The sequence below is a fragment of the Corythoichthys intestinalis genome, chromosome 18 (assembly GCF_030265065.1).
Source record: "Corythoichthys intestinalis isolate RoL2023-P3 chromosome 18, ASM3026506v1, whole genome shotgun sequence".
In the NCBI taxonomy this organism is placed as follows: domain Eukaryota; kingdom Metazoa; phylum Chordata; class Actinopteri; order Syngnathiformes; family Syngnathidae; genus Corythoichthys; species Corythoichthys intestinalis.
In genome coordinates this window covers 9,422,769-9,445,071 of record NC_080412.1, presented here as the reverse complement: position 1 = coordinate 9,445,071, position 22,303 = coordinate 9,422,769, and the positions used below count along the sequence as shown (strand labels likewise).

The 22,303-nt window shown below is 39.2% G+C and overlaps 1 protein-coding gene across 5 annotated transcripts in view; it reads right to left on the bottom strand.

Moving 5' to 3' along the window:
* slc8a2a (solute carrier family 8 member 2a) overlaps positions 1 to 22,303 on the bottom strand; it is a 61,852-nt gene that overhangs the window by 13,967 nt on the left and 25,582 nt on the right. For 3 of the 5 annotated variants that reach the window (XM_057820671.1, XM_057820670.1, XM_057820672.1), the window contains 9 exons: positions 20,374 to 20,773; positions 16,691 to 16,828; positions 14,804 to 15,031; positions 14,444 to 14,722; positions 13,921 to 14,361; positions 10,877 to 11,238; positions 5,770 to 5,873; positions 5,648 to 5,665; positions 476 to 588 (listed from right to left, as the gene is read on the bottom strand). In XM_057820671.1, coding sequence (XP_057676654.1) covers positions 476 to 588; positions 5,648 to 5,665; positions 5,770 to 5,873; positions 10,877 to 11,238; positions 13,921 to 14,361; positions 14,444 to 14,722; positions 14,804 to 15,031; positions 16,691 to 16,828; positions 20,374 to 20,721 — 2,031 coding nt within the window. In that variant the 5' untranslated portion in view covers positions 20,722 to 20,773. The remainder of the gene's footprint in view (positions 1 to 475; positions 589 to 5,647; positions 5,666 to 5,769; positions 5,874 to 10,876; positions 11,239 to 13,920; positions 14,362 to 14,443; positions 14,723 to 14,803; positions 15,032 to 16,690; positions 16,829 to 20,373; positions 20,774 to 22,303) is intronic. The other 2 variants (XR_009061320.1, XM_057820673.1) reach the window with 2 other exon arrangements.

Below are 22,303 nucleotides of genomic sequence, written 5' to 3'. Positions count from 1 at the left end.
TGCATATAGTATCCTGTCCCTGACACCCCTGGAGTTTTAGAGCACATTATTCAATCCATGCATTATTAAGAAAAGAAACTCTCGAATATACAGATTTTTCTGTATGTCCAAAGGTGTGTGATGAGAAACTGGAATTTATGTTCTATTACAACTGCACACATGTGGAACTTTACCTGGTCAAGCATGCCATTGGGAGTCTAATGTGTGGGAAGGTACCCTGTTGTTAGTGACTCATATCAAACCAACTTGATTTTCATTATAATTTTTGGTGAACAATTGTTTAAAATTATGAAAAAGACTTTGGAAGAAGATGGGGTGATTAATCAATCATTTATAATTAAAAAATAATAGATTCTACAAAGCGATAAAATGATTAATGATTAATTTGGTTATCAACTCTACTATTAGCATCATCATAAATTTGTATAAGTAAGGCACATTTGATTATTTCTAAGATATTCAGCCACCCACAAACCTTAAACTCACAGGACTCTTCTATGATTATCTCTATTCTGCTGTGTTCTCCTAGAATGGGCTTGCCCATTTCAGAGATTCTCCTGGCTTCTTCCTCTTCAGGTGTGGGATGGCCTGTCAAGGATGAAGCAGACATTCCATTACTCACTGCAGAGGTGCCTATTAGGTCAATGGAAATATTCTGGTCACCTGCATATTGCGTGAATACAAGTACAGTGGGTCAAATAAGTATTTAGCCAGCCACAAAGGCTACGTTCATACTACAGGTCTTAATGCACGAATCCGATTTTTTGTCATATCCGTTTTTTTGGTGTGCCCGTTCAGACTGCCTTTGTCCATTGAGACCGTTCAAGTATTACGCATGCGCACTAATTCGCAGTCCGACACGCGCTGACCAAGAAGACCCGCATGCGCAGAAGCATCAAAACAAATGACACACGTCATCCGTCATTCCAGGGATATCATATTTTGCTTTTCAAAAGGAGGACACAAATAACAGACATAAATAATCCCCGTTTAGGCTTATATTCAAAGTTTATATGGATCGATAGCATGCACGCACTGTCCGTGCACGTCACACACACGTTTGCCCCGACTTTCGGCCGTGTAGGCAATGTTGAAATATTGCTCACTTATCCTCAACCCATTTTTATTTTTTATGACTGTTGTAAAGCCCAGCCCTTACCCAAAAGCCGTGTTCACTGCAAGCTAGGCGCTAATAACGCACAGCTGCATCGCTACGGTAACGACTCTCTCGCTATTTGATGACGTAATTGCTGCATTAAATCCGATTTGCGGGACTGGACAGTACAGACCGCCGCGACAGTCTGGAAAAATGTGGCCCAGATCGGATTTAGACCATATACGAAAGTGACCCAGATCGGATTTGAAATGGTCCCGTTCTATGCGACTTGTCACGTTCAGACCGTCAAGTTAATGCCTCACTCGAGTCGGAAAAACACGAAAAAAATCGGATTCACAAATCCGATGTTTTGTCATATCTGTTTTTTTGGCATGACCGTTCAGACTGCCTTTGTCCATTGAGACCATTCAAGTATTACGCATGCGCACTAATTCGCAGTCCGACACGCGCTGAGCAAGACGACCCGCATGCGCAGAAGCATCAAAACAAATGACCACACATGTTGGCTGTCATCTGTCATTCCAGGGATTATCATATTTTGCTCGTTAAAAAGAGGACACAAATAACAGACATTAATAATCCACGTTTAGTTTTATTTTCAAAGTTTATATGGACTGATAGAACGCATACACGCACACACATAAGCCTTGACGTGTGTGCGTGAAATGACGTGGGTGCGTCAGTTTGCCCCGACTCGGCCATGTGTGCAATAATGAAATATTGCTCATTCGGCGCACAGAATTAAAATCGAAAATTGACAGGGTTATCCTTTTCTTCATTTTATTTTTTTATGACTGTGGTCAAGCCCGCTTCGTGCTTAAAAGCAGAGTTCAAGCTAGGCGCTAATGCCTGCATCGCTGCCGTCCTTCGTGCCTCTTGCTGTTTGCTGACGTAATTAGTGCATGAATTCCGATTCCGGAGACTGGACAGTACAGACCGCTGCGACAGTCTGGAAAAATGTGGCCCAGATCGGATTTGAACCACATACGAAAGTGACCCAGATCGGATTTGAAATGGTCCAGTTCTATGCGACTTGTCACGTTCAGACCGTCAAGTTAATGCCTCACTCGAGTCGGAAAAACACGAAAAAATTGGATTCGTGCATTAAGACCTGTATAGTATGAACGTAGCCTAATTGTGCAAGTTCTCCCTCTTGAAAATATTAGAGAGGCCTGTAATTGTCAACATGGGTAAACCTCAACCATGAAAGACAGAATGTGGGAAAAAAAACAGAAAATCACATTGTTTGATTTTTAAAGAATTTATTTGCAAATCATGGTGGAAAATAAGTATTTGGTCAATACCAAAAGTTAATCTCAATGGTTTGTTATGTACCCTTTGTTGGCAATAACGGAGGCCAAACATTTTCTGTAAGTCTTCACAAGCTTTTCACACACTGTTGCTGGTATTTTGGCTCATTCCTCCATGCAGATCTCCTCTACAGCAATGATTTTTTGGGGCTGTCGTTGGGGAACACGGACTTTCAACTCCCTCCACAGACTTTCTATGGGGTTGAGATCTGGAGACTGAGTCCCTGGCGGCGCATTGTGCAACTGATAGTAGCCTTTGTTACTGTGGTCCCAGCTCTCTGTAGGTCATTCACTAGGTCCCCCCGTGTGGTTCTGGGATTTTTGCTCGCCGTTCTTGTCATCATTTTGACGCCATGGGGTGAGATCTTGCATAGAGCCCCAGATCGAGGAAGATTATCAGTGGTCTTGTATGTCTTCCATTTTCTAATAATTGCTCCCACAGTTGATTTCTTTACACCAAGCCTTTTACCTATTGCAGATTCAGTCTTCCCAGCCTGGTGCAGGTCTACAATTTTGTCTCTGGTGTCCTTCGAGCTCTTTGGTCTTGGCCATAGTGGAGTTTGGAGTGTGACTGACTGAAGTTGTGGACAGGTGTCTTTTATACCGATAATGAGTTACAACAGGTGCCGTTAATACAGGTAAAGAGTGGAGCCTCGTTAGAAGAAGTTCGACCTCTTTGACAGCCAGAAATCTTGCTTGTTTGTAGGTGACCAAAAACTTATTTTCCACTCTAATTTGGAAATAAATTCTTTAAAAATCAAACAATGTGATTTTCTGTTTTTTTTCTCCACATTCTGTCTCTCATGGTTGAGGTTTACTAATCTTTTCAAGTAGGAGAACTTGCACAATTGGTGGTTGACTAAATATTTATTTGCCCCACTGTAGGCCTAGGGTTACGACGTACCAGATTTACGTGATTTTGACTTTACGATGAGTCTCGTCCGCCATTTTGTCTCCAGTCGTTTTTTTTTTTTTTTTGGTCATTTGAACAGTATCTTTTTTTTTTTTTTCAACTTCATTTTATTAATATGACTGTTCTGCGTAAAACAGTAAGTACGTCCGCACGCGAGTAAGAGCAATTTTATAAACAAGAAGAACGTATTTGCTCCCATGATAGAAGTCGCGCAGCCGAGTGAGAGAGAGAGACGGGAAAGATTTCAGCTTAGTTCGCTGTCTAGCTAGCACTTAGCTCCAACATCTTGGCGAGGAAGACAATGACATATAATACATGTTTTTGGAAAGTTATTTTTAGATTTTGGGGTACTTAAAAGGGTTCATTTCGACTTGCATGGAAATCTGGGTTACGTCGCCAGCGTAGAAACAGAACTCGTTCGTAACCCGGGGACTACCTGTATATCATTTGGCCTTTAAAAAAATAAAAACAAAATCGTTAGACTATGATCCACCCTTTGAGGATTTGTCATTTGATTGACATAGAGGATATATCAATCTGACAACCGATTTTCTGACAAGGTCAGTGCACGAGCGCACTTTCAAGAGCGGCAGCATCTGCAAAATTCAAGGGCACTATCAAGTTTTTATTTTAGTACAATTTATTTCTGCTAAATCTAAAAGCTAAGTGGAAAAAGCAGCATGAAAGTGTTGTTGACAACAATGCAAAACTGCCTGATGCTGGTTAAAAATGCCAATAATTGTCTTGTGCAGCATACAGATATGTAATATACACAATTACAGTATATACTAGGGTGACCAAACGTGCCCGGACAAGTCCTCTTATCATGTGCTCTCTGGAGCGTCCGGCCGGGTTTCATTAATTCGTGAAAATGTCAGATTTTTATGATTTTTCACGGGACCGATTTGAAGAGAATCCCTCCGGGCGCTAGGGGGGAAGCGCCTGGCTGTGTTGACATGGCTCCTACTAGTAGGGGCGGGGGAAGGAGTAGATCTTCGTGTTTTTTGTTGGCAGTTTACCCTTTGTTTTATGGGGAATTATCACCATCTACTGACGGTTGACGGTTTGGCGAGAGATCAGACTACAGTAAGGAGTTCAATAATGAGCTCTAAGGTGTGGCTCCATACACCTTTCTGTAAATTTATCTCCTGTTAATGTTGATCATGTGTCTTCTGTTGTATATTGGTTTATATGTGTAAACAGAGATGCAGTATATTGTATGAGTCTTGTAATTGTTCTGCGTTCGTTTATTTGATTTAACGTTAGTATTACATTCTAAGTAGCTGTTTTTTTTTTGTTTTTTTTTACGATAAATACGTATATAATGGCAACTGTTGACTTCTGTCGGAGATTTGTACTGGCATAATCTGTAAAATCCCGTTTGGTGTCGCATCGTTGCGCTGCCGATGATTGTAAACTTTTATAGCAAAGTTTGTTTTTGCCTCAGCTCCCGGTACTCACTAATAGGATAGCTATCAGTGAGCTCAGCCGCGCTAGGCATTATGGGCAATGTAGTTTTGAACTGCTGCGTTTGGAAACATGCTGGTTGAATAGCTTGTCAGTTTATTTCGGTTATTGTTTGTGTGCAATCTAGAATATTGAATGAGAATAAAAATGGAGTGGGAATAACAATTTGTCAACGCCAATTGTTGTGATAATAATTTATAAAAAATGTTGAGTTGGCACATAGCTAGTGTGTATTGACTGGACTACATTTCCATGGGTCTGTATTATATACATATATTTTAATCATTTTTATTATTTTTTTTAAAAAAATGTATTGTTTGATTATTTTTTTAGGAAGAATATAGCCTGTTAAGTAACCAGTTGAGTAAAAAATATTTCCATATAGTATTTAATATATACTATATGGCAATAGGCTGATGTTTTTTTTTTGTTTTTTTTTTTAAATAAAACAGAATTTTTCTATCCACACGGAGGAGGCACATTAAAGGCACACTCCATTAAATATATTAAAGTGATATAGGCATCTTTGAATGAACTTCAAGTAAAATTCAAGTATCTCGAGGACGGGCCGAGTGTCCTCTTTTTTGGAAATCAAAATATGGTCACCCTAGTATATACTGTGGAAATAAATGATACATAATGCATGCATTTTAACAGTAGGTAGATTATTTTGACTGTAAGTACAAAATATCTTGTAACAGCAGCTTTACCAACCTCCACTAAAGCTACATCGACTTCCTGCGTGTTCTTTTTAGCCAAGCTAGGTGTACATAAATGTAGCTTCAAATCTAAAAGAAACACTGCACTCGTCAACCCAACCAACAATTTAATGTGTCTTACCCTGATTGAGCAGTAATGCTGTTTAGACAGAGATAATAAATCCATTATTAATATTTTCCTTCTACCCATGTAAGTGTAATCATACAGACATTGTGCATTTGTAATTTACGGTTTACACTTACCAGAGAGTCCGCGTTTTAACCATTTAGGCTCTTCAAGCACGATATAGAAGTTCTCCTGTTTTTCATACTCCTTCACATTTAGAATGTGAACTTTTAAAGTGTGGCTGGAGTTAAACAAGATACACACAAACACACTGATATTAGACCAACAAAATGAGTATGAAACCAAGTAAAACATGGAATATGTTTACAGTTTCTCCAAAACGCAGACAAATGAATACCAGCATTTCACTCACTTCACTTCCAGACATGACCAAAATATACAATATATATATGGGTAGGCTAACAGTGCACACTAACAGAGGGGACATTTGTGCTAAAGTTAGCCCTCAGCCTTGCTTTGCTGGAATAATAGCTAACGTGACTTTGGATACTTGATGAGAAATCTATAATATTACAAATTAACCTTTTGAAATTATTCAATTCAATTAATGTCTTTCATATATATAGCTTTAACAGCGTGGACAGGTTATGAGCAATCCCATTACAGGTACTTCATAAATCTGCAAAATCTGATTTTCCATTTTATAGAAAATAAAATTGCTACCCACATCAGTGGCGTGGGAAGTCGGGAGCTGACACTCTGGTGTTGGGGAGAAAAAAAGTGTTTCGGTAGATTTTGGGGGGTGGGATAAATAAATGAAAATAAAAATAAAACAGTAGTGTATTTAACTTTGGGGATTAAATATATATGTTGAAAAAGTTTTTTTTTTTTTTTTTCAATAATAACAAGGTCACCACCTGACACCTTGCTTGTTACCGGGTCACGTTGAATAAGGCGCTATTTGTGAAAAGCAGGCGTTAAACTGAGGCTATTTGGACTTTTTAGTTTTCAAATGTGTTAGTGTGTCATTGCGCCATCTAGCCCCCGGGGAATTGTATTATAATACACGGCATAGACTTCAAAATGATATCGACGGGACACAGGGTCTGCATTGTTGGCATTGCTGTCAAAGCTGACCAAGTGGAATCACAGATAAAGAACTTTTTTCGTGGAAATTTTTGTGAATAAATGCTTAAATACCTGAATTCTTTATACATATGGATGTAAAACATTCTCGATTCTTGGTTAAAACAAACAAAAAAACGTGCCGCGTTAGCATTTATTTTACGTAAATATGTCGAAGCACGATGCTAGTCTGTCAGTCAATGTGGCGACCGCCATATGTAAACAGCGTTTTTCTGGTGAAAAGTTTTGTGAATAAATGCTTAAATCCCTGAATTCTTTATGGATATGGACATAAAACAGTCTCGATTCTTGGTTAAAAGCAAAAAAACAAAAAACAAAAGTGCAGTTAGCATTTATTTTACGTAAATATCCTGAAGCACGATGCTAGTGTGTCAGTCAATGTGGCGACCGCCATATGTAAACAGTGTTTTTCTGGTGAAAAGTTTTGTGAATAAATGCTTAAATCCCTGAATTCTCTATAGATATGGACGTAAAGCATTCTCGATTCTTGGTTAAAAGCAAAAAAAAAACGTGCAGGTAGCATTTATTTTACGAAAATATTGCGAACTATGGGGCTAGCCAGTAAGGTAAACAATGCGAAGTATAATGCCAATGCTGTAGCAGCTTATTTCTCCCACTGTTTTTTTTTCACAACGTTCCATAATGAATGCATGGTACGAAAGATATAATTATCTTGAATCCTTGAACAAATCACTCCTGAGACAATCCTTCCTGTTTGTATGCAGTACAGCTTTCAAACTTTTTCAACATAAATCCAGTGTTGGATCGCTGCATGTGTCGCTGCGACCGACTGCGAATAACTGAAGCGGATTGTGGGACGGCCTCCTACTTCAAGCACTGAAAGTCGACTCTGACCCGTCAATATCATTATGAAGTCGTTGTACACGGGCGCTCTTTTTCCAATACAAAAACTCCAACACACACTGTAGGTGAAATAGAACGCTGTCTTTGTAGTAGCCTAGTAGTAGAACGTAAACTATCTAGCATGCGTGTGTACTGCAGTTGTGCACCCCTTGTATCCAGGGTCGCTCAACTAGCCAAATTTAAGACTTTTTTTAAACACCATAATGAATAAAACTAAGACCTATTTCACATCGATACCGGCAAAAAAAAACTAACAAAAGATTTGAGAGAAAATTGGAGGCTCGGAATTACTTGCAAAGTGTATGAATTTATTCCCAAATTGTATTTAAGATCTTTCATGAGATGTTTTATGAGAATTGTAGACATTTTAAGGCCTTAAATTCAAATTATTGATTTTTTTTTTTTTTTTAAGACTAACAACACATGAGCATGACAAATTAGAACTGAAACTGCCTTTTTTGGATGGAATAACTAAAAAATATCCCCAGCACCCTCTGCTGTGAGTGACGTCCGTTTTCCGGCACTGGTTATCACAGAATAATGATGTTATTAATAAATGTGGAATTTTCTTAAAGTGACAACAACACAACTTAAAAGAGTGGACAGTGACACTGGGGATGAAAAGAAAATCTTTACCACGAGTAAATAAAAAATAAAAAATAAAAAACTGAATTTAGGAGCCCATACCCATGAATTTATAATGGACGACAATTGATAATACACACACAAAAATATAAGTTAAGTATTGTATAGTATTTGTCCAACTTTAGTGAAAATACAGCTTAATTTATACTGGGGAGACAAATAGCACCCATATACAGTGGTATGAAAAAGTATCTGAACCTTTTGGAATTTCTCACATTTCTGCATAAAATCACCATCAGATGTGATTTGATCTTTGTCAAAATCATACAGATGAAAAAACAGTGTCTGCTTTAACTAAAACCACCCAAACATTTATAGGTTTTCATATTTTAATGAGGATAGCATGCAAACAATGGCAGATTGCGGGGGGGGGGGGGGGGGGGGGGGGGGAGTAAGTGGACCCTCTGCCTAAGGAGACTTAAAGAGCAATTGACACCAATTTTTATCAAAGAATTTAAATCAAGTGTGTGCCAAATCACTGATGAGTGGTTTAAAGCTGCGCTGCCCACTATAAAACACAAACCTGATAGTAATAGTCTTTATGAGAAGCATTGTCTAATGAGCATCATGGCTCGGTCAAAAGAGCTGTCTGAAGACCTGCGATCAAGGATTTTAGGTTGGTATAAAGCTGTGAAAGGATATAAAACCATCTCTAAAAGTCCGGATGTTCATCAGTTGACAGTCAGAGAAGTTGTCTACAAATGGAGAGAGCTTGGCACAGTTGCTCCTCTCCCAAGGAGTGGCTGTCCACCAAAGATGATGCCAAAAGATTGGCGCAGAATACTCAGAGAGGCAAAAAAGAACCATAGAATGTCATCTAAACACTTACAGAAATCACTGGCACAGTCCAATATCTCTGTGCACACATCAACTATATGTAAAACTATGACCAAGAATGTTGTTCATGGGAGGACTCCACGGAGGAAGCAACTGCTGTCTAAAAAAAACATTGTTTCTCGTTTAATGTTTGCAAAAAGGCACTTGGACAATCCACATGTTTTGGGAAAATATTTTGTGGACTGATGAAACCAAGGTTTAATTGTTCGGACTAACACACAACGGCATGTGTGAAGGAAAAATGGAACAGCTCACCAACATCAACACCAAATCCTCACAGTGAAGCATGGTGGAGGGAGCATCATGATTTGGGGCTGTTTCGTGCCTCAGCAGCCTGGACAACTTGCAATCATGGAAGGGAAGAATGAATTCAAAAGTTTATCAGGATATTTTGAAGGAAATCCTGAGGGCGTCTGTCAGACAGTTGAAGCTAAAAAGAGGATAGATGCTGCAACAAGACAATGATCCAAAACACAGAAGTAAATCAACTTCAGAATGGTTTCAGAAGAACAAAATACACATTCTGGAGTGGCCAAGGCAAAGTCCAGACTTCAACCCCATTGAGATGTTGTGGCATGACCTAAAGATAGCGATTCATGCCAGACATCCCAGGAATCTGACTGAACTACAGCAGTTTTGTAGAGGAGAATGGGCCAAGATTAGTCCTGATCAATGTGCCAGACTGATCTGCAGCTACAGGAAGTGTCTGGTTGGAAGTTATTGCTCCCAAAAAGGGGGGGGGGGGGGGGCACAAAATACTAAATCTAATGGTTCACTTACTTATTTTCCCCCTTCTGTCATCGTTTGCATACTATCCTCATTAAAATATGAAAACCTATAAATGTTTGGGAGGTTTTAGTTGAAGCCGGAATTGTTTTCTCATCTGTGTGATTTTGACAAAGATTAGATCACATTTGATGGCGATTTTATGCAGAAATGTGAGAAATTCCAACAGGTTCAGATACTTTTTCATGCCACTGTAGAAAAAAAGACCCATATCTGAGAAATCAAATTGATAGTGTATCATCCTGTAAGCGAAATGAAAAAATAATAATGCTAACTTCTCCAGTTATCGTGCATTTCAAGTTGAAAACAGATTTCATTGATTTGCCTGATAACGCCATTGTATCCTCCACTAGAAATAGTCTGCATGCTAAAACAGTTTACATAACCTGCAAATTTAATGGGAAAACAATCAGTCAGTTTAAATGGGTAACTGCAGCTTCCCCCACTGTGGGCTGTATTACAGGATTACCTCACAACTTGATACCCATCAAATACTGAGGTAACGGAGTCATTATCACTAAGGAAGGCTACATTTCCCCTTGTCTGGAAGCGATAATGAGCAAAGTAAAATACATGGAACGAAACAACAACAACAACCAAAACAGGATTATCTTCCCCCGATTGTTTAAAAACAAATAAATATTTTTAACCTTAAAGTGCTACGGATTCACTTGCTAGATGATTAAGGAAAGATTAAATTGTCACATTAAATTCATCCCAATCACCAGTGATATTTTTGCTTATCATACCGTCAGAATCTCAAACCGGCACATGCCTGTCCTCGACTTTTTCCCTCTTCAACATGGGAACATAAGGGCAAGATTTTTATGATAGGGGCAAGCGGGCTGATGTATTCCATTAGCTTTCTTCTTGTCGAGGACACAAACTAAAATCGCTACTCCTTGAAATTCAAATGGGTATGTATTTTCTAGGGTTTGTACGCATCTATCCTCTGAGCTCGATTTTTATTTATTTACTTATTTCAAATCGCGGTTTTTGCCTCACCTGGTTTGTTCATTGCTAAATTCCAGCTCACCCTTGACCTGCTCGTAGTCCACTCCAGATTTGGCACTGCCGTCCACTGTGTGATACGGTACAGAAACGGTACCTCTGGAGCCTGAGTTCCTCACCACTGTCACCGTCAGTGTGCCGGTGCTCTCACTCACCCGCAAAACCCCTTGACCAAAGGTGAAGATGCCAGCATGGTCATCATCCAAGATTGTGACAGTGGCAACCAATGGCTCCACTAGTCTGCCCTTGGGTAAACTTCCTGCCCCTTCATCACCACCCTCTTCTAACCTCAGATTTTGAAGGCGGACAAAGAAATGTTCGTCTTCTTCAAAGATGTCGTCATCCAAAATGTTCACCTAAGAAATGCAGAAAAATGTATGCCGTATTAAAAGTACCCAAAATGATATTTCGTGTGGTTGTAAACAATCACAAGGATTATATACTGGTGTGTATTCAGTATTTGCACCATAAAAGTAGTAGCGTATTTTACTGTCGCATCTTTTTTATAGTTTGGCTTGGCCTGAAACATATACATGTAGTCCCCAGGTTACGACGTCCACGACTTACATGATTTCGACGTTACGACGCATGTCTCATCCGCTGTTTTATCTCGTCCACCACCTCTCAGCATTGATGGTAAGCACAGTTTATTATTTGTCATTTAATTTAGTTGTTTATTAGGTCTAATTAATCAAAATTGCTGATCTCTACAGTAATTACTATGGCATAGACTTCATAATGATATTGACGGGTCAGATCAGACCTTCATTGCGCCACGCCTTGAAGTAGGGGGCCATCCCACAATCCGCTTCAGTTATTCGCAGTCTGTCGCAGCGACACATGCAGCGATCCAACGCCAGATTTATGTTGTAAAAGTACGAAAGCTGTACCGCATACAAACAGGAAGGATCATGAGTGATTTGTTCAAGGATTCAAAGTAATTATTATATTTTTCGTTTTTTCACAAGAATTTTCAACGGAAAAAGCTCTTCGTTGTAAGGCTGCCGCCACATTGTCTAACAGACTAGCATCATTCTTTGACATATTTATGTAGAATAAATGCTAACTGCACGTTTTTTTTGCTTTTAACCAATAATCGAGACTGTTTTACGTCCATATCTATAAAGAATACAGGGATTTAAGCATTTATTCACGAGAATTTTCACCGGAAAAGCTCTGTTTACATATGGCAGCCGCCACATTGGCCGACAGACGAGCATCGTACTTCGACATACGTATTTACGTAAAATAAATGCTAACTGCACGTTCTTTAAAAAAAAAAAATGTTAATGCTTTTAACCAAGAATCGAGAATCTTTTATTTTTTTGTCAATGTTGAATCAATGTTGCAAATACCGATGACACATGGCAGTGACATTGAAACAACGTTGTTCTATACACCATATAACATAGTCAGGCGATGGGTGGGTTAACGTTGTTTTACAGTTGATGAACTAATGTTGACAAATAGTTGATGTATGACTGACCGGGAAATATGATTGAAAAGTCATCGAATTATGAGCGGGGGTTTTGGTCGAAAAATAGTAGTTTTCTTGGTTGACCGGGAAGACAGCGACTCACCTCGAACGAACTCCACTGGAAACGCCCTATTTAAAGGTAAGTCTGCTGCGCTTTTTCAGAGCCTTTAACAGCAGTGATGTCTTACGGTAGAAAGAACCTCATTTGTCATTATTACTTGTATTTGTAACCCAGTAATTACCAGATAATAATTTTTAAAAATCAATTTGTTATTTTGCAATGCACCTAAATGCACCACAGAGTAATGTACGCCATCTCTTGATCTACCCACTCATTGCAAGACAGAGAGCGGGAATGTTAGATGTTAATAAAAATCTTCCAGAAGCTTCCACGTAAGTTGTACAGAAAAAAATAACACTTCATGACAATTTAAAGTTAGTCATTCACATTTTATTTCAAGCTAGAAGGTGTTGGGGACGAGTCAAAGTGTGCATTGAGCCAAGGAGTGGAAAGTTTGTTGAACCAAACCTATCCTGGTGACTTTCCTTATGTCTCCTTAGCTTGGATTTTAGCTAAGTAGAAGTTCAGGCAAACTAAAATCCTTTTCCAATTCAAGTGCTAAAACCGCTAGATATTACACAATCGAGCCTAGTCTAAATTAATTTATTGAACACCAAGACAGTGCGGTCATTTTTCCATCGTAGCTAGCTCCGTTCCCACTTGTAGCCCTAATTTGTTTTGAGATTGGCTGAGAAACTCACTTCACCACAAAATACTGAAGTATGTCAAATTAACCCATGATATCTGCTTGAATTCCATGATATGAATTACTGTGAATGCCGTTTTGTTTGTATTCTTCAGATTCACTCAAGAGGCAGATGGGAATGGACGCGTCAGAATATGCATTCGCTGCTGTTGTGCAGAAGTGGCTACGCTATGCCCCAGACCGCGTTGGTGACAAGGTTCGCGCTGAAGCTCGTGAGACTGAAGAGGAGGCTTAAGTTTTAAATATGTTTATTGAGCGTTATTAAAAAAATAATTTGAAATCTAGTTTTTATTTTATTATTTATTCAGTATAATATTTTATTAGTCAGCCTAGCTGTTTCTTCTGTCTGTAAAAAAAGCAGGACCTCTAAATAAAGGCATATTTGAAAGCAATAATAGCATCATGGTTGAAAATGAAGGAAAACATAACATGGATTTAGCGTTGTTCCAATATTATTAATAATCGAAAAGACGTTAAGGTTTTGTCTGGATTTCAACATTGAAAGAACATTAACTGAGAGTGCAAAAGTGATGACAAATCACCGTCGGGTGTCAAAGTTGATTCAACGATATACGATCGACAGCGGAATACTGATCCAACATCTTTTCAACGTCGGTCTCCTGTCTGGGTATAGCCAATGAAAATGATTTAAACCCCCAGAAGTAATGAAAGAGGTGTCATTCAACTAGTTTTCAGTAGACATATCATCACAAATGTTATGAAAATATTTTATAAAGGTTGAAAAGTTACCTAGTGTTGCTTTACCAATTTAATAATGACGAATTCTTGCTTACCTTGATCTCTTTTCGAGTCTCTCCTGGCTTAAATGTCAGGGTGCCTTCACTAAACTCAAAATCTGCCCCAGCGTTGGCTGAACCATTTTCTGTAAGGTAGTCCACATAAAAGGTATCCTGGCCAGAGCCCCCATCAAGAATCACCCAGAGGCTCAAAGAACCACAGTTTTCCGTGCATAGATACTGTGCGCTCTCAAAACAAATATGAGAGCATCTAAGTTTGTCATCCCCTGGACTTGCAGCACCTCTACGGCAAGAGTTTCTAGCAGCATGTTTCCTTAGTAGGTTTCCTGCACCTATTAACAAACGAGTTGCCTGGACACGGTAAAAAGCTCGACTCTTCTTCTGTTGAACCAAAGTGGAGTAGTTTGCCAATTCAATAAGCTGGTCCAGGTTTTTGTCTGGGTGTTTATCCCGCAGGTCTTTCAGTTTACGAACCACCTACCAAATAAAGGAAATACAACGTCTGTTACCTTCTGTACTTTGAATAAACATCCAGCAATGTTAAGATAACTGCGTTTACCTCATCTTGGTTCTGGTCCATCTCACTTGGTGTTTGTACAGACACGGTCACGCTAGAGCAGTTTCTAGGGCACGAAATTCCATCTGAGTTCTTTCCATCCATGATAATATCATGACCTTTGGGTATGTCATCACCTTCCATTTCCACCACAATACCATGTCTTTTGTCAGCACGGTAACGTTTGTGCAGGTATTTGTAAAAGAGCAAACGACGGTCAGCGATCCAAGCCAGTAACACAAACACCGGAAAATAAAGCAGTGTCACTGTGGCTTCCCACACCTAGTAATGCACGCAAAGTCAGTTTTTAATTATCTGTACATTGACAATTGCTATAAACAGAGGGTGTGTCTAGAGACATACCTCTACGATTCCAGGCGATATGACAGCTAATATGACATAGAGCCAAATGTAGGCAAAAATACTCCAGAAAGATGTGATAAAAAATACTCGCAGGTGTTTGATCTTGCGAGACTCTCCATCAGGAACCACCCAAACACATATGCCAATAATAACAAACATATTGAAAGCAGCGCTTCCAACAATGGTGCCTGGGCCGAGCTCACCTGCATGAAAGTTATGCCCACACACCTGCCAAATGAAAAAAAAATAACAATAATGACATTATTATGTATTGTCAATAACAGGACTGATCATTTTGAGTCAAATCTTTCAGGATCTTGTTTATAAAGCACTGATTCGGATCCCGTTCCTCATATGTACAATACTCAGAGTGTAAAGTGCCTATGACAGCAAAAAGCATGTTTATTTCATATTTCACGCGGTATTTTATGCTCCTGAATGAAATGGACTGCTTGGATCTGTGTGAAAGTGATCCAAGCGCCATGAAAATGAGAGGCTTCCTGGATTGATGAAGAATGCGAATGTGACGTCAGTGGGCTACTCATCTTCAGTATACAGCCAATACTACAGTATGCTGAACGACTGCGGCTTCAGCTGATTTTGTGGATTATTTCATTCATTTTTCACATCACGCCAGCCCACTGTGTTGCAGGCTTTTGTTGATGCACCAGGGAGAGGCGTGTGAGCCTTTTTGGGTTTCAAAATGGTCCTGTTCATGGTGGATAATGGCCAAAACAAGTGTGACAACTGTGGGACCACTGGCCCAATACTGGGATCATGGCACACGTTTTAATATGGAAGTGGATTGCATTTTGTGGGTGACAATGCTCCCTGTCCACTGAGAAGGCCACTCGGCCGACAACTGGTGGCTTGCAACTGCACGCCGCTCTTTCACTGTTTACGACTTCGCTGTGTCGTTAAGCATTAATTTACGCCATATTTCTGTTGAACATGTATGTTTACTATGTTACTTGTTTATTTAGCACCTGTGGATAACATTGAGAGTCTAACTGAATGTAAAAGAGGGCCTATTCATCGCCACAACTGCTTTGGGAGCAAAATATTATAAGGGTGCAAAATTTGGCAGAACACCAGGGGCTGGCCGATCGGTGAAGACAATCAACCCTGCTGAAGTGTGGGACATGAGTCGGGGTAGTTTTGTGTGATTTTTCGTTTTCGAAAGGCGAGAAAAAAGCTTGGAAACGCCGCTCAGTTGGGGTTAGCATGTCGGCTAGCTGTTTCGCCTCCTGTTTTGTTTACGCTCTTTCCTCTCTGAAGCCGGGGCAGGGAAATCACAAAAGCCAGGCTAAGTCCGGTGGCATAAAATATTGTTCGGGAGAGGAAGAAGTCGGCAGTTTTGACAATTATGCAGTAATTTTGCCCTGTCTTACTGAATGAATGCATTTTTAATATTTCATATGCCATTTAGCACAAGACTGTTATTTGTCATGACCATGCCATTTATTTAGCAATTGGGGAACAATACTTAGATAAAAAGAATATCCTGTAAAAATATTGGAGTAGAGAGATTGAAACAATCATGACGTTTTGCTGCTCTCTGTGGCATTTTCCCCATTCTGAATCTCCCCCCTCAGTGGGTTGATTTCTAAATCAGCTGAAATCGTGACCCTGCCAACGTCATACTCCAACTAGGGACGCTAGAGCGCTATAATGACAGGCGTGGCTAAATGCCAGATTAAAAGACTAATTTCTCGTCATCTGCGCTTTGCCAAATTGTTGTATATAGTCGAATCATCTCAAAATCTGATTTTAATTCCATGATGATGCTTTTTAAGATTTTTTTATGCTGTCACTGGCACTTTAAATGATATTTTTGGGAAATGTTAATAAAATAATCCTTTATTTTATATAATGAATATTGGATACCTCAATGACAGAAAGTAAAATTTCAGGAGCAGAAGACCCCAGAGCCATGAGAGTAAGATTGGAAACAGTCTCGTTCCAGATTCGCACTGTGGTCACTGTTGTCTCTCCGTTGGGTTTGGTAATGGTTATCTCTTTCACCTATGAACAGATGTTTAAAAAGATGAATTTGTTTTCAGTGTCAGGAAATGAATCAACTAGTTTAATAAAATAATTTTAAATGTAGAACAATTAAAGTAACAGTAGGACTGACTTCTGTCTAGGCCTGTCGCGATAACTAATTTTAGTAGGCTCATAAATTATTGCCGATACACGATACAGTGATCCCTCGCAAGTTTGCTCTTCAAACTTTGCGCCCTCAGTTCATCGCGAAATTTTTTTTTTCAATACAAAAAAATATATATATAAATACAGTATTTTGTAGAAATGTCCAATCCGAACACATACGGCCTCTCAAGGCTGGAATACACCAGGCGTGTCTGCAGCGCGTAACTGGTGCCGCCACATCAACGCAGTGAAACGCAGCCGTTAAAATCAAGCAGTGCACACTAGTTGCAGAGTGACTGCGTTTCAGACTCGGCTCACCCGAAACGAACGTCAGAGTTTACTATTTGTCGCTAGACGCCTCCTGTGTCAATTGAACTAGGTTGGATCGGGCAAACGGCAAGTCACTCGTGTAAAAATGCAGTGGCTCCAGTCAATTTTCAAAATAATATGGTGGATCCGGTCAACTATCAAATTAATATGCAATTAATTTGATCAATTTCTGCATTGCGCTTTGAGAAAATTCATCACTAAAGCTTTTTAGAACCTTTAAAAAAAAAAGAAAGAAAAAAGATTCATTGAAGCATTTCATTTGGGAAAAAAAGTGTTAACACAGGACTTCTTTTTCTTCTTTCTTTCAGAAAGAAAACTGACCAATACTTGGGGTCTGAAAGGGAAATGGTTATTATATGGTTACCTTTAATACCCGCTACGCTCGTGCAATCTTGCAATCCTCGCGTGTACCGATCAAGCCGCTCCACAGACGCTCTACTCGTAAAAGGCATCCAAGGGAAATTGGGGGCGAGCGTTGACACAACGGCAACGATGGCGCACCGCAGAAGCGCCTGTTGCATTAACGAGGTCACTTCTCCCTCATGCTGCAGTTAACGATAAGTGGCAGCTCTGAAGCTAATCTTGCTAGAGAAGCTTGGAAGGGCTATCTTGAAATGTATGAGCTTGTTAAACATTAGCGGTAGTGTGCTGTGGCAACTCGTTGTGTGTGTGTAAGGGATCAGCATGCGCGGATTTGAGTAGACTAACGCAATGAAGCATTCAAAACTTTTTGCTTGTTTGTTTTTAATTTAAATTGTACAACATGCCTTATATGTATCTCTTTCCAATGCTAAATCTGAATGATTATAATATATATATCTATACATATATAAGCTCCGCCTCTACTTCGCTTAGTCATTTTTTATAACCAATTCAACCACAAATGTAGAGACAATAAACCTCAATACATAGCCCATTCAAATATAATAAATGATTATTCTTAAATAAAATTACATTAAAATTAATATTAATAATAAAAAGCCCACACAATGCATAATGAATCATTTGAAAGCTAGCTAAGTGCAGACTACGTTTTTTCTCAGCCAATTAGAGCCCATCAAAAGTGTTGATTTGATTCAAAATGACTGTCAGCTTGTCCTGCAAGTGCGCTTGTTAGCAAATTTGAAGCGAAATTATTTATTACCAATTAGATTTTTCATAATGGGTGTCATTTTAAAGCTATTCTGAGTGTAGAATTTGAAGTATGTGAGATAAACTCCTGAAATCTTTATTTACATGTTGAAAATGACATACTTTTCTTTTGAAATGTTCCCCGGAAGAACGCTATGCTGCCAACCACTTTACACTACCTAAATAAAAAAAAGTGCTCTTTTCGTCATGCATTTGGTGTCAGTAATAGTTTTTTTTTCTTTTTCTTTTTTTTTTACATCGTTTGCAAATGCTGTAAACCAGCGAGTGTCACCTTTTAACCACAATTTTGCATTTTGGAGAAGACTGCCAATGTTTTATAGCAGTCTAAAGTTGTTGTTAGTAGAGCTGGGAATCTTTGGGCACCTAACGATTCAATTACGATTACGATGCAGAGGCTCCGATTGGATTATAAAACGATTATTGATGCACCCCCCTCCTTTTTTTTTGTGTTTTTTTTGTTTTTTCAAAATGTTTTTTTTTTTTTTTAATGTTTTGTACATTAGTTCCAAAATTATTCAAAAATCCTCTCAGGCTAAACCAAACTACTATTTCAGTATCAAGTTAACATATAACAGTAAACAAATATACAAAAATAACAGTAAATAAAAAAACTCCAGTCCCCATTCTGTATCAGCCGCTTTAAACTACATTCAATTAATTTAATGTTGTGAATCAACTGTTACAGTTGTTAAAATTGCTCCCGTTATTCCATAATTTCCCTTCTGTATACTCTTGTCAAAGTTTTAAAACAATTTCATCATTTAAAGATAGATTCAAGACAAGATTCTGCCATTTTAGGAGTATTTTAGATAAAAAGTTAATTACAACAGAGCCTTCTAGAGAGGTCTACTGCTTTAAGATGGCGGCTGTTTACTTACGCCGGAAAGTGTCATTTCGCATCTCTGTTCAATAATACATATGTTAACACCGACGTCGTGTCATTTTGCATCTAGTTCTACATATATATGATATCTACTGTAGCCGTATGTTTGTAGCAACTAGCAACTGGGCGTTGTTTGTAGCGGCTGTCAGCCGCAGTCAGGTATGATTGTTTTTTTTGTCTAGCGGCCTGAGTTGAACATGATATTTACTCTCGGTCCGTTCCTCATTGCGTCCCAAAGACCGCGCTGACTGTGTTTTACTTCCGCTTTACCTGGTATAATTCAATAATCGGAATTTGGATATTTGTGAATCGTTTTTGAATCTCCCACGGCCGAATCGTGAATAATCTAAGAATCGGAAATTTTGCACGCCTCCAGTTGTTAGTACATGATTTTTGCATTAGCCTCAATGTAGCAATGCTAATGTTTTAAATGTTTAATATGTGTTTCCTTATTTTGTATGTCTGAACTAATTCTACAGCGTGTTGATAACCAATAAACATCTGTGAAAGGAACTAGAGTCTCATATGCAATCAACACGCACGTGTGCCAAGTGCACGTACACAGCACACGCAAACACATGCACACAGCGATAAATTGCAGCTGGGAAAATTACCGCCCCCATTTTTATTTACCATACAATAAATTAACTTATTGCATATTGGAACAGGCTTACCTCTATGTTTCCCTTTATACTGACCGCTATTCAATAAATTTTGTCAAGTGTCCAGTTCTGAGTTAGCATCTTTCCTTTTGTAGTTTCAAACAAGCTAGCTACTAGGCGCAATGCCACGTTTATCTCTTACGCATCACTAAACAAAGTAATTAGCTACCTATTGACACCTACTAACATGGAAGAGTATTATATGATTACTGAACATTGGACAGCACAGACACTCACCAAGGGTACATTTACGGATTCATTAAAAAAACAACTTTTTTTTTTTTACATCAATTAGGTGAAAGTGGATGATTTTCCACAGCACAGTTGTGTGTTTGAAAAACACTGCTTTACAGAATGCCAACCTATTCCTAAAAAAGTCTGCTATACAGTACCTGAGAGGTAATTACTTCGATGGAGGCCATAAAGCGGTCTGCAATGATGGATACTCCCAGGAAAATGTACATGAGACATAGGAAGTAGATGACGGCTCTCCCTGCCCTCTCCCCATGTGGAGGATTCAGTGGCAACCACACTGGCAACAGTATACCAGGTTTACACTCTACATGGCCTGCACAAGTCCGCTTTTCAGATCCTGTGACATTAGTCAAGCGCTGGGGCTGTTGAGTGCCTGATGCTGGTTCAACCACTCGAGGCCTGAAGGAGGTGCAAGGGTTGGACATGAGAAGAACCAAGAGGGGGAGAACAGGGACTGCTGAAAGGTGAAAGGGTATGGGTCCCATATCTCTGACAGGTCTGGGGGTCACTGGGGAGCCGTTGGGTCAGACGATTGTGCTGGAAAAACAGAAGAAAAAAAACAAAAAAAAAAAACAGGTCAATTATATATTCTAAGGTGTATTTTAATTGTTATTTAAAACTACATATACTATAAATAATACTGATTTGAGTCCAACAGTTTTAATTAGTTGCGCCAATATCAATGAAATAAATAACGCAGTAATTCTAGACCTGTTTCAAAACTAGGGTTGCCACCTTTCAGAAATAGAAATATGGGATGCCCCCCTCGCGCCCACAGCCGTAGAGGCGACGAACAAAAAAGGGACACTACCAAAACTCCTAAAATGCATAGAAATGTATCTAGTTATATATATATTCTGTATTGGCTCAATACGGAACGCAACTTTGAATTCCCAATTCGGGACGATTCCTTATTTAAAGAGACATGTGGCAAGCCTATTTAAAAGTGCTGTAGAACTAAGCAAAATATGCTAAGCTAAGTAGCTAAGCTGTGTGTGTCAGAGAGAGAGACTCAATTGTGTGCTGTTTGCATTTGTGCTTTGCTATGCACAGTAGATGGAGCTGTTATGTTGCTGCTGGTTGCACAGACAGGATAGAGAGACAGGATGCTGTAGTCAATTATTATTAAATTATTATTTGTCACCCATACCAGGTATGCAATAAAAAGTAATGCAATGCAATGCAATGATTTCACATCCAAGTATGTAGCTATATATATATTTTTTATCAGAATGGTATCGGCCGATACTGCACAGCCAGGTATCGGTATCAGGGCCAAAAATGGTATTGGTGCAACACTAGTTTTACTAAAACATATATTGTATTCCCTATTACTGGACTATACAATAATCGGTAACACTTAATAGAGATGTCCCGATCCGATATTTGGATCGGATCGGACGCCGATATGGGCAAAAAAATGCGCATCGGTATCGGATCGGCCGACACGGAAGAATTCCGATCCAGTTTTTTTTTTTAAAGTCCGGTCCGGTTTTCCAGCGCACCGAGTTACATAATCCATTCCAGTTTTTGCTTTGGTTTCGCTAAAATCCGGTCCACATTTTAGTACACACCTTCAACACACTACATTACCGTCTTCCAATTTACCGAGAGCCTTATCGGTAAAAATGTCAGCTGTGTGGGATCATTTCACCTTAAAGGACGACAAAGACGAAGAGGCAGAGTGCAACATATGCCACAATAAAGTCAAGCATGGTGGTAAAGCTGTAAGAAGTTTTAATACAACCAACCTAATCAAGCATTTAGCGAAATACCACCACAAACAATATCAGTAGTATGTTAAGAAAACCGAAGACAAAAAGAAAGGTCCTACGCAACTAACACTGGCAGAAACTTTTGCTACGCGTGACAAACTGGCACTCGACAGTCCCAAAGCCCAGGGAATAAAAAGACTCATTGCCGAAGAATTCATTCTGGATGACGAGCCATTATCTCTCGTGAGTAAAGACGCACCATCCAACACTTAGAACCACGATACAACATGCCCAGCCGTCATTACATCCTTGAGCGATTCAGCCATGGAAGCTTCGAGAACGATTCACAAAC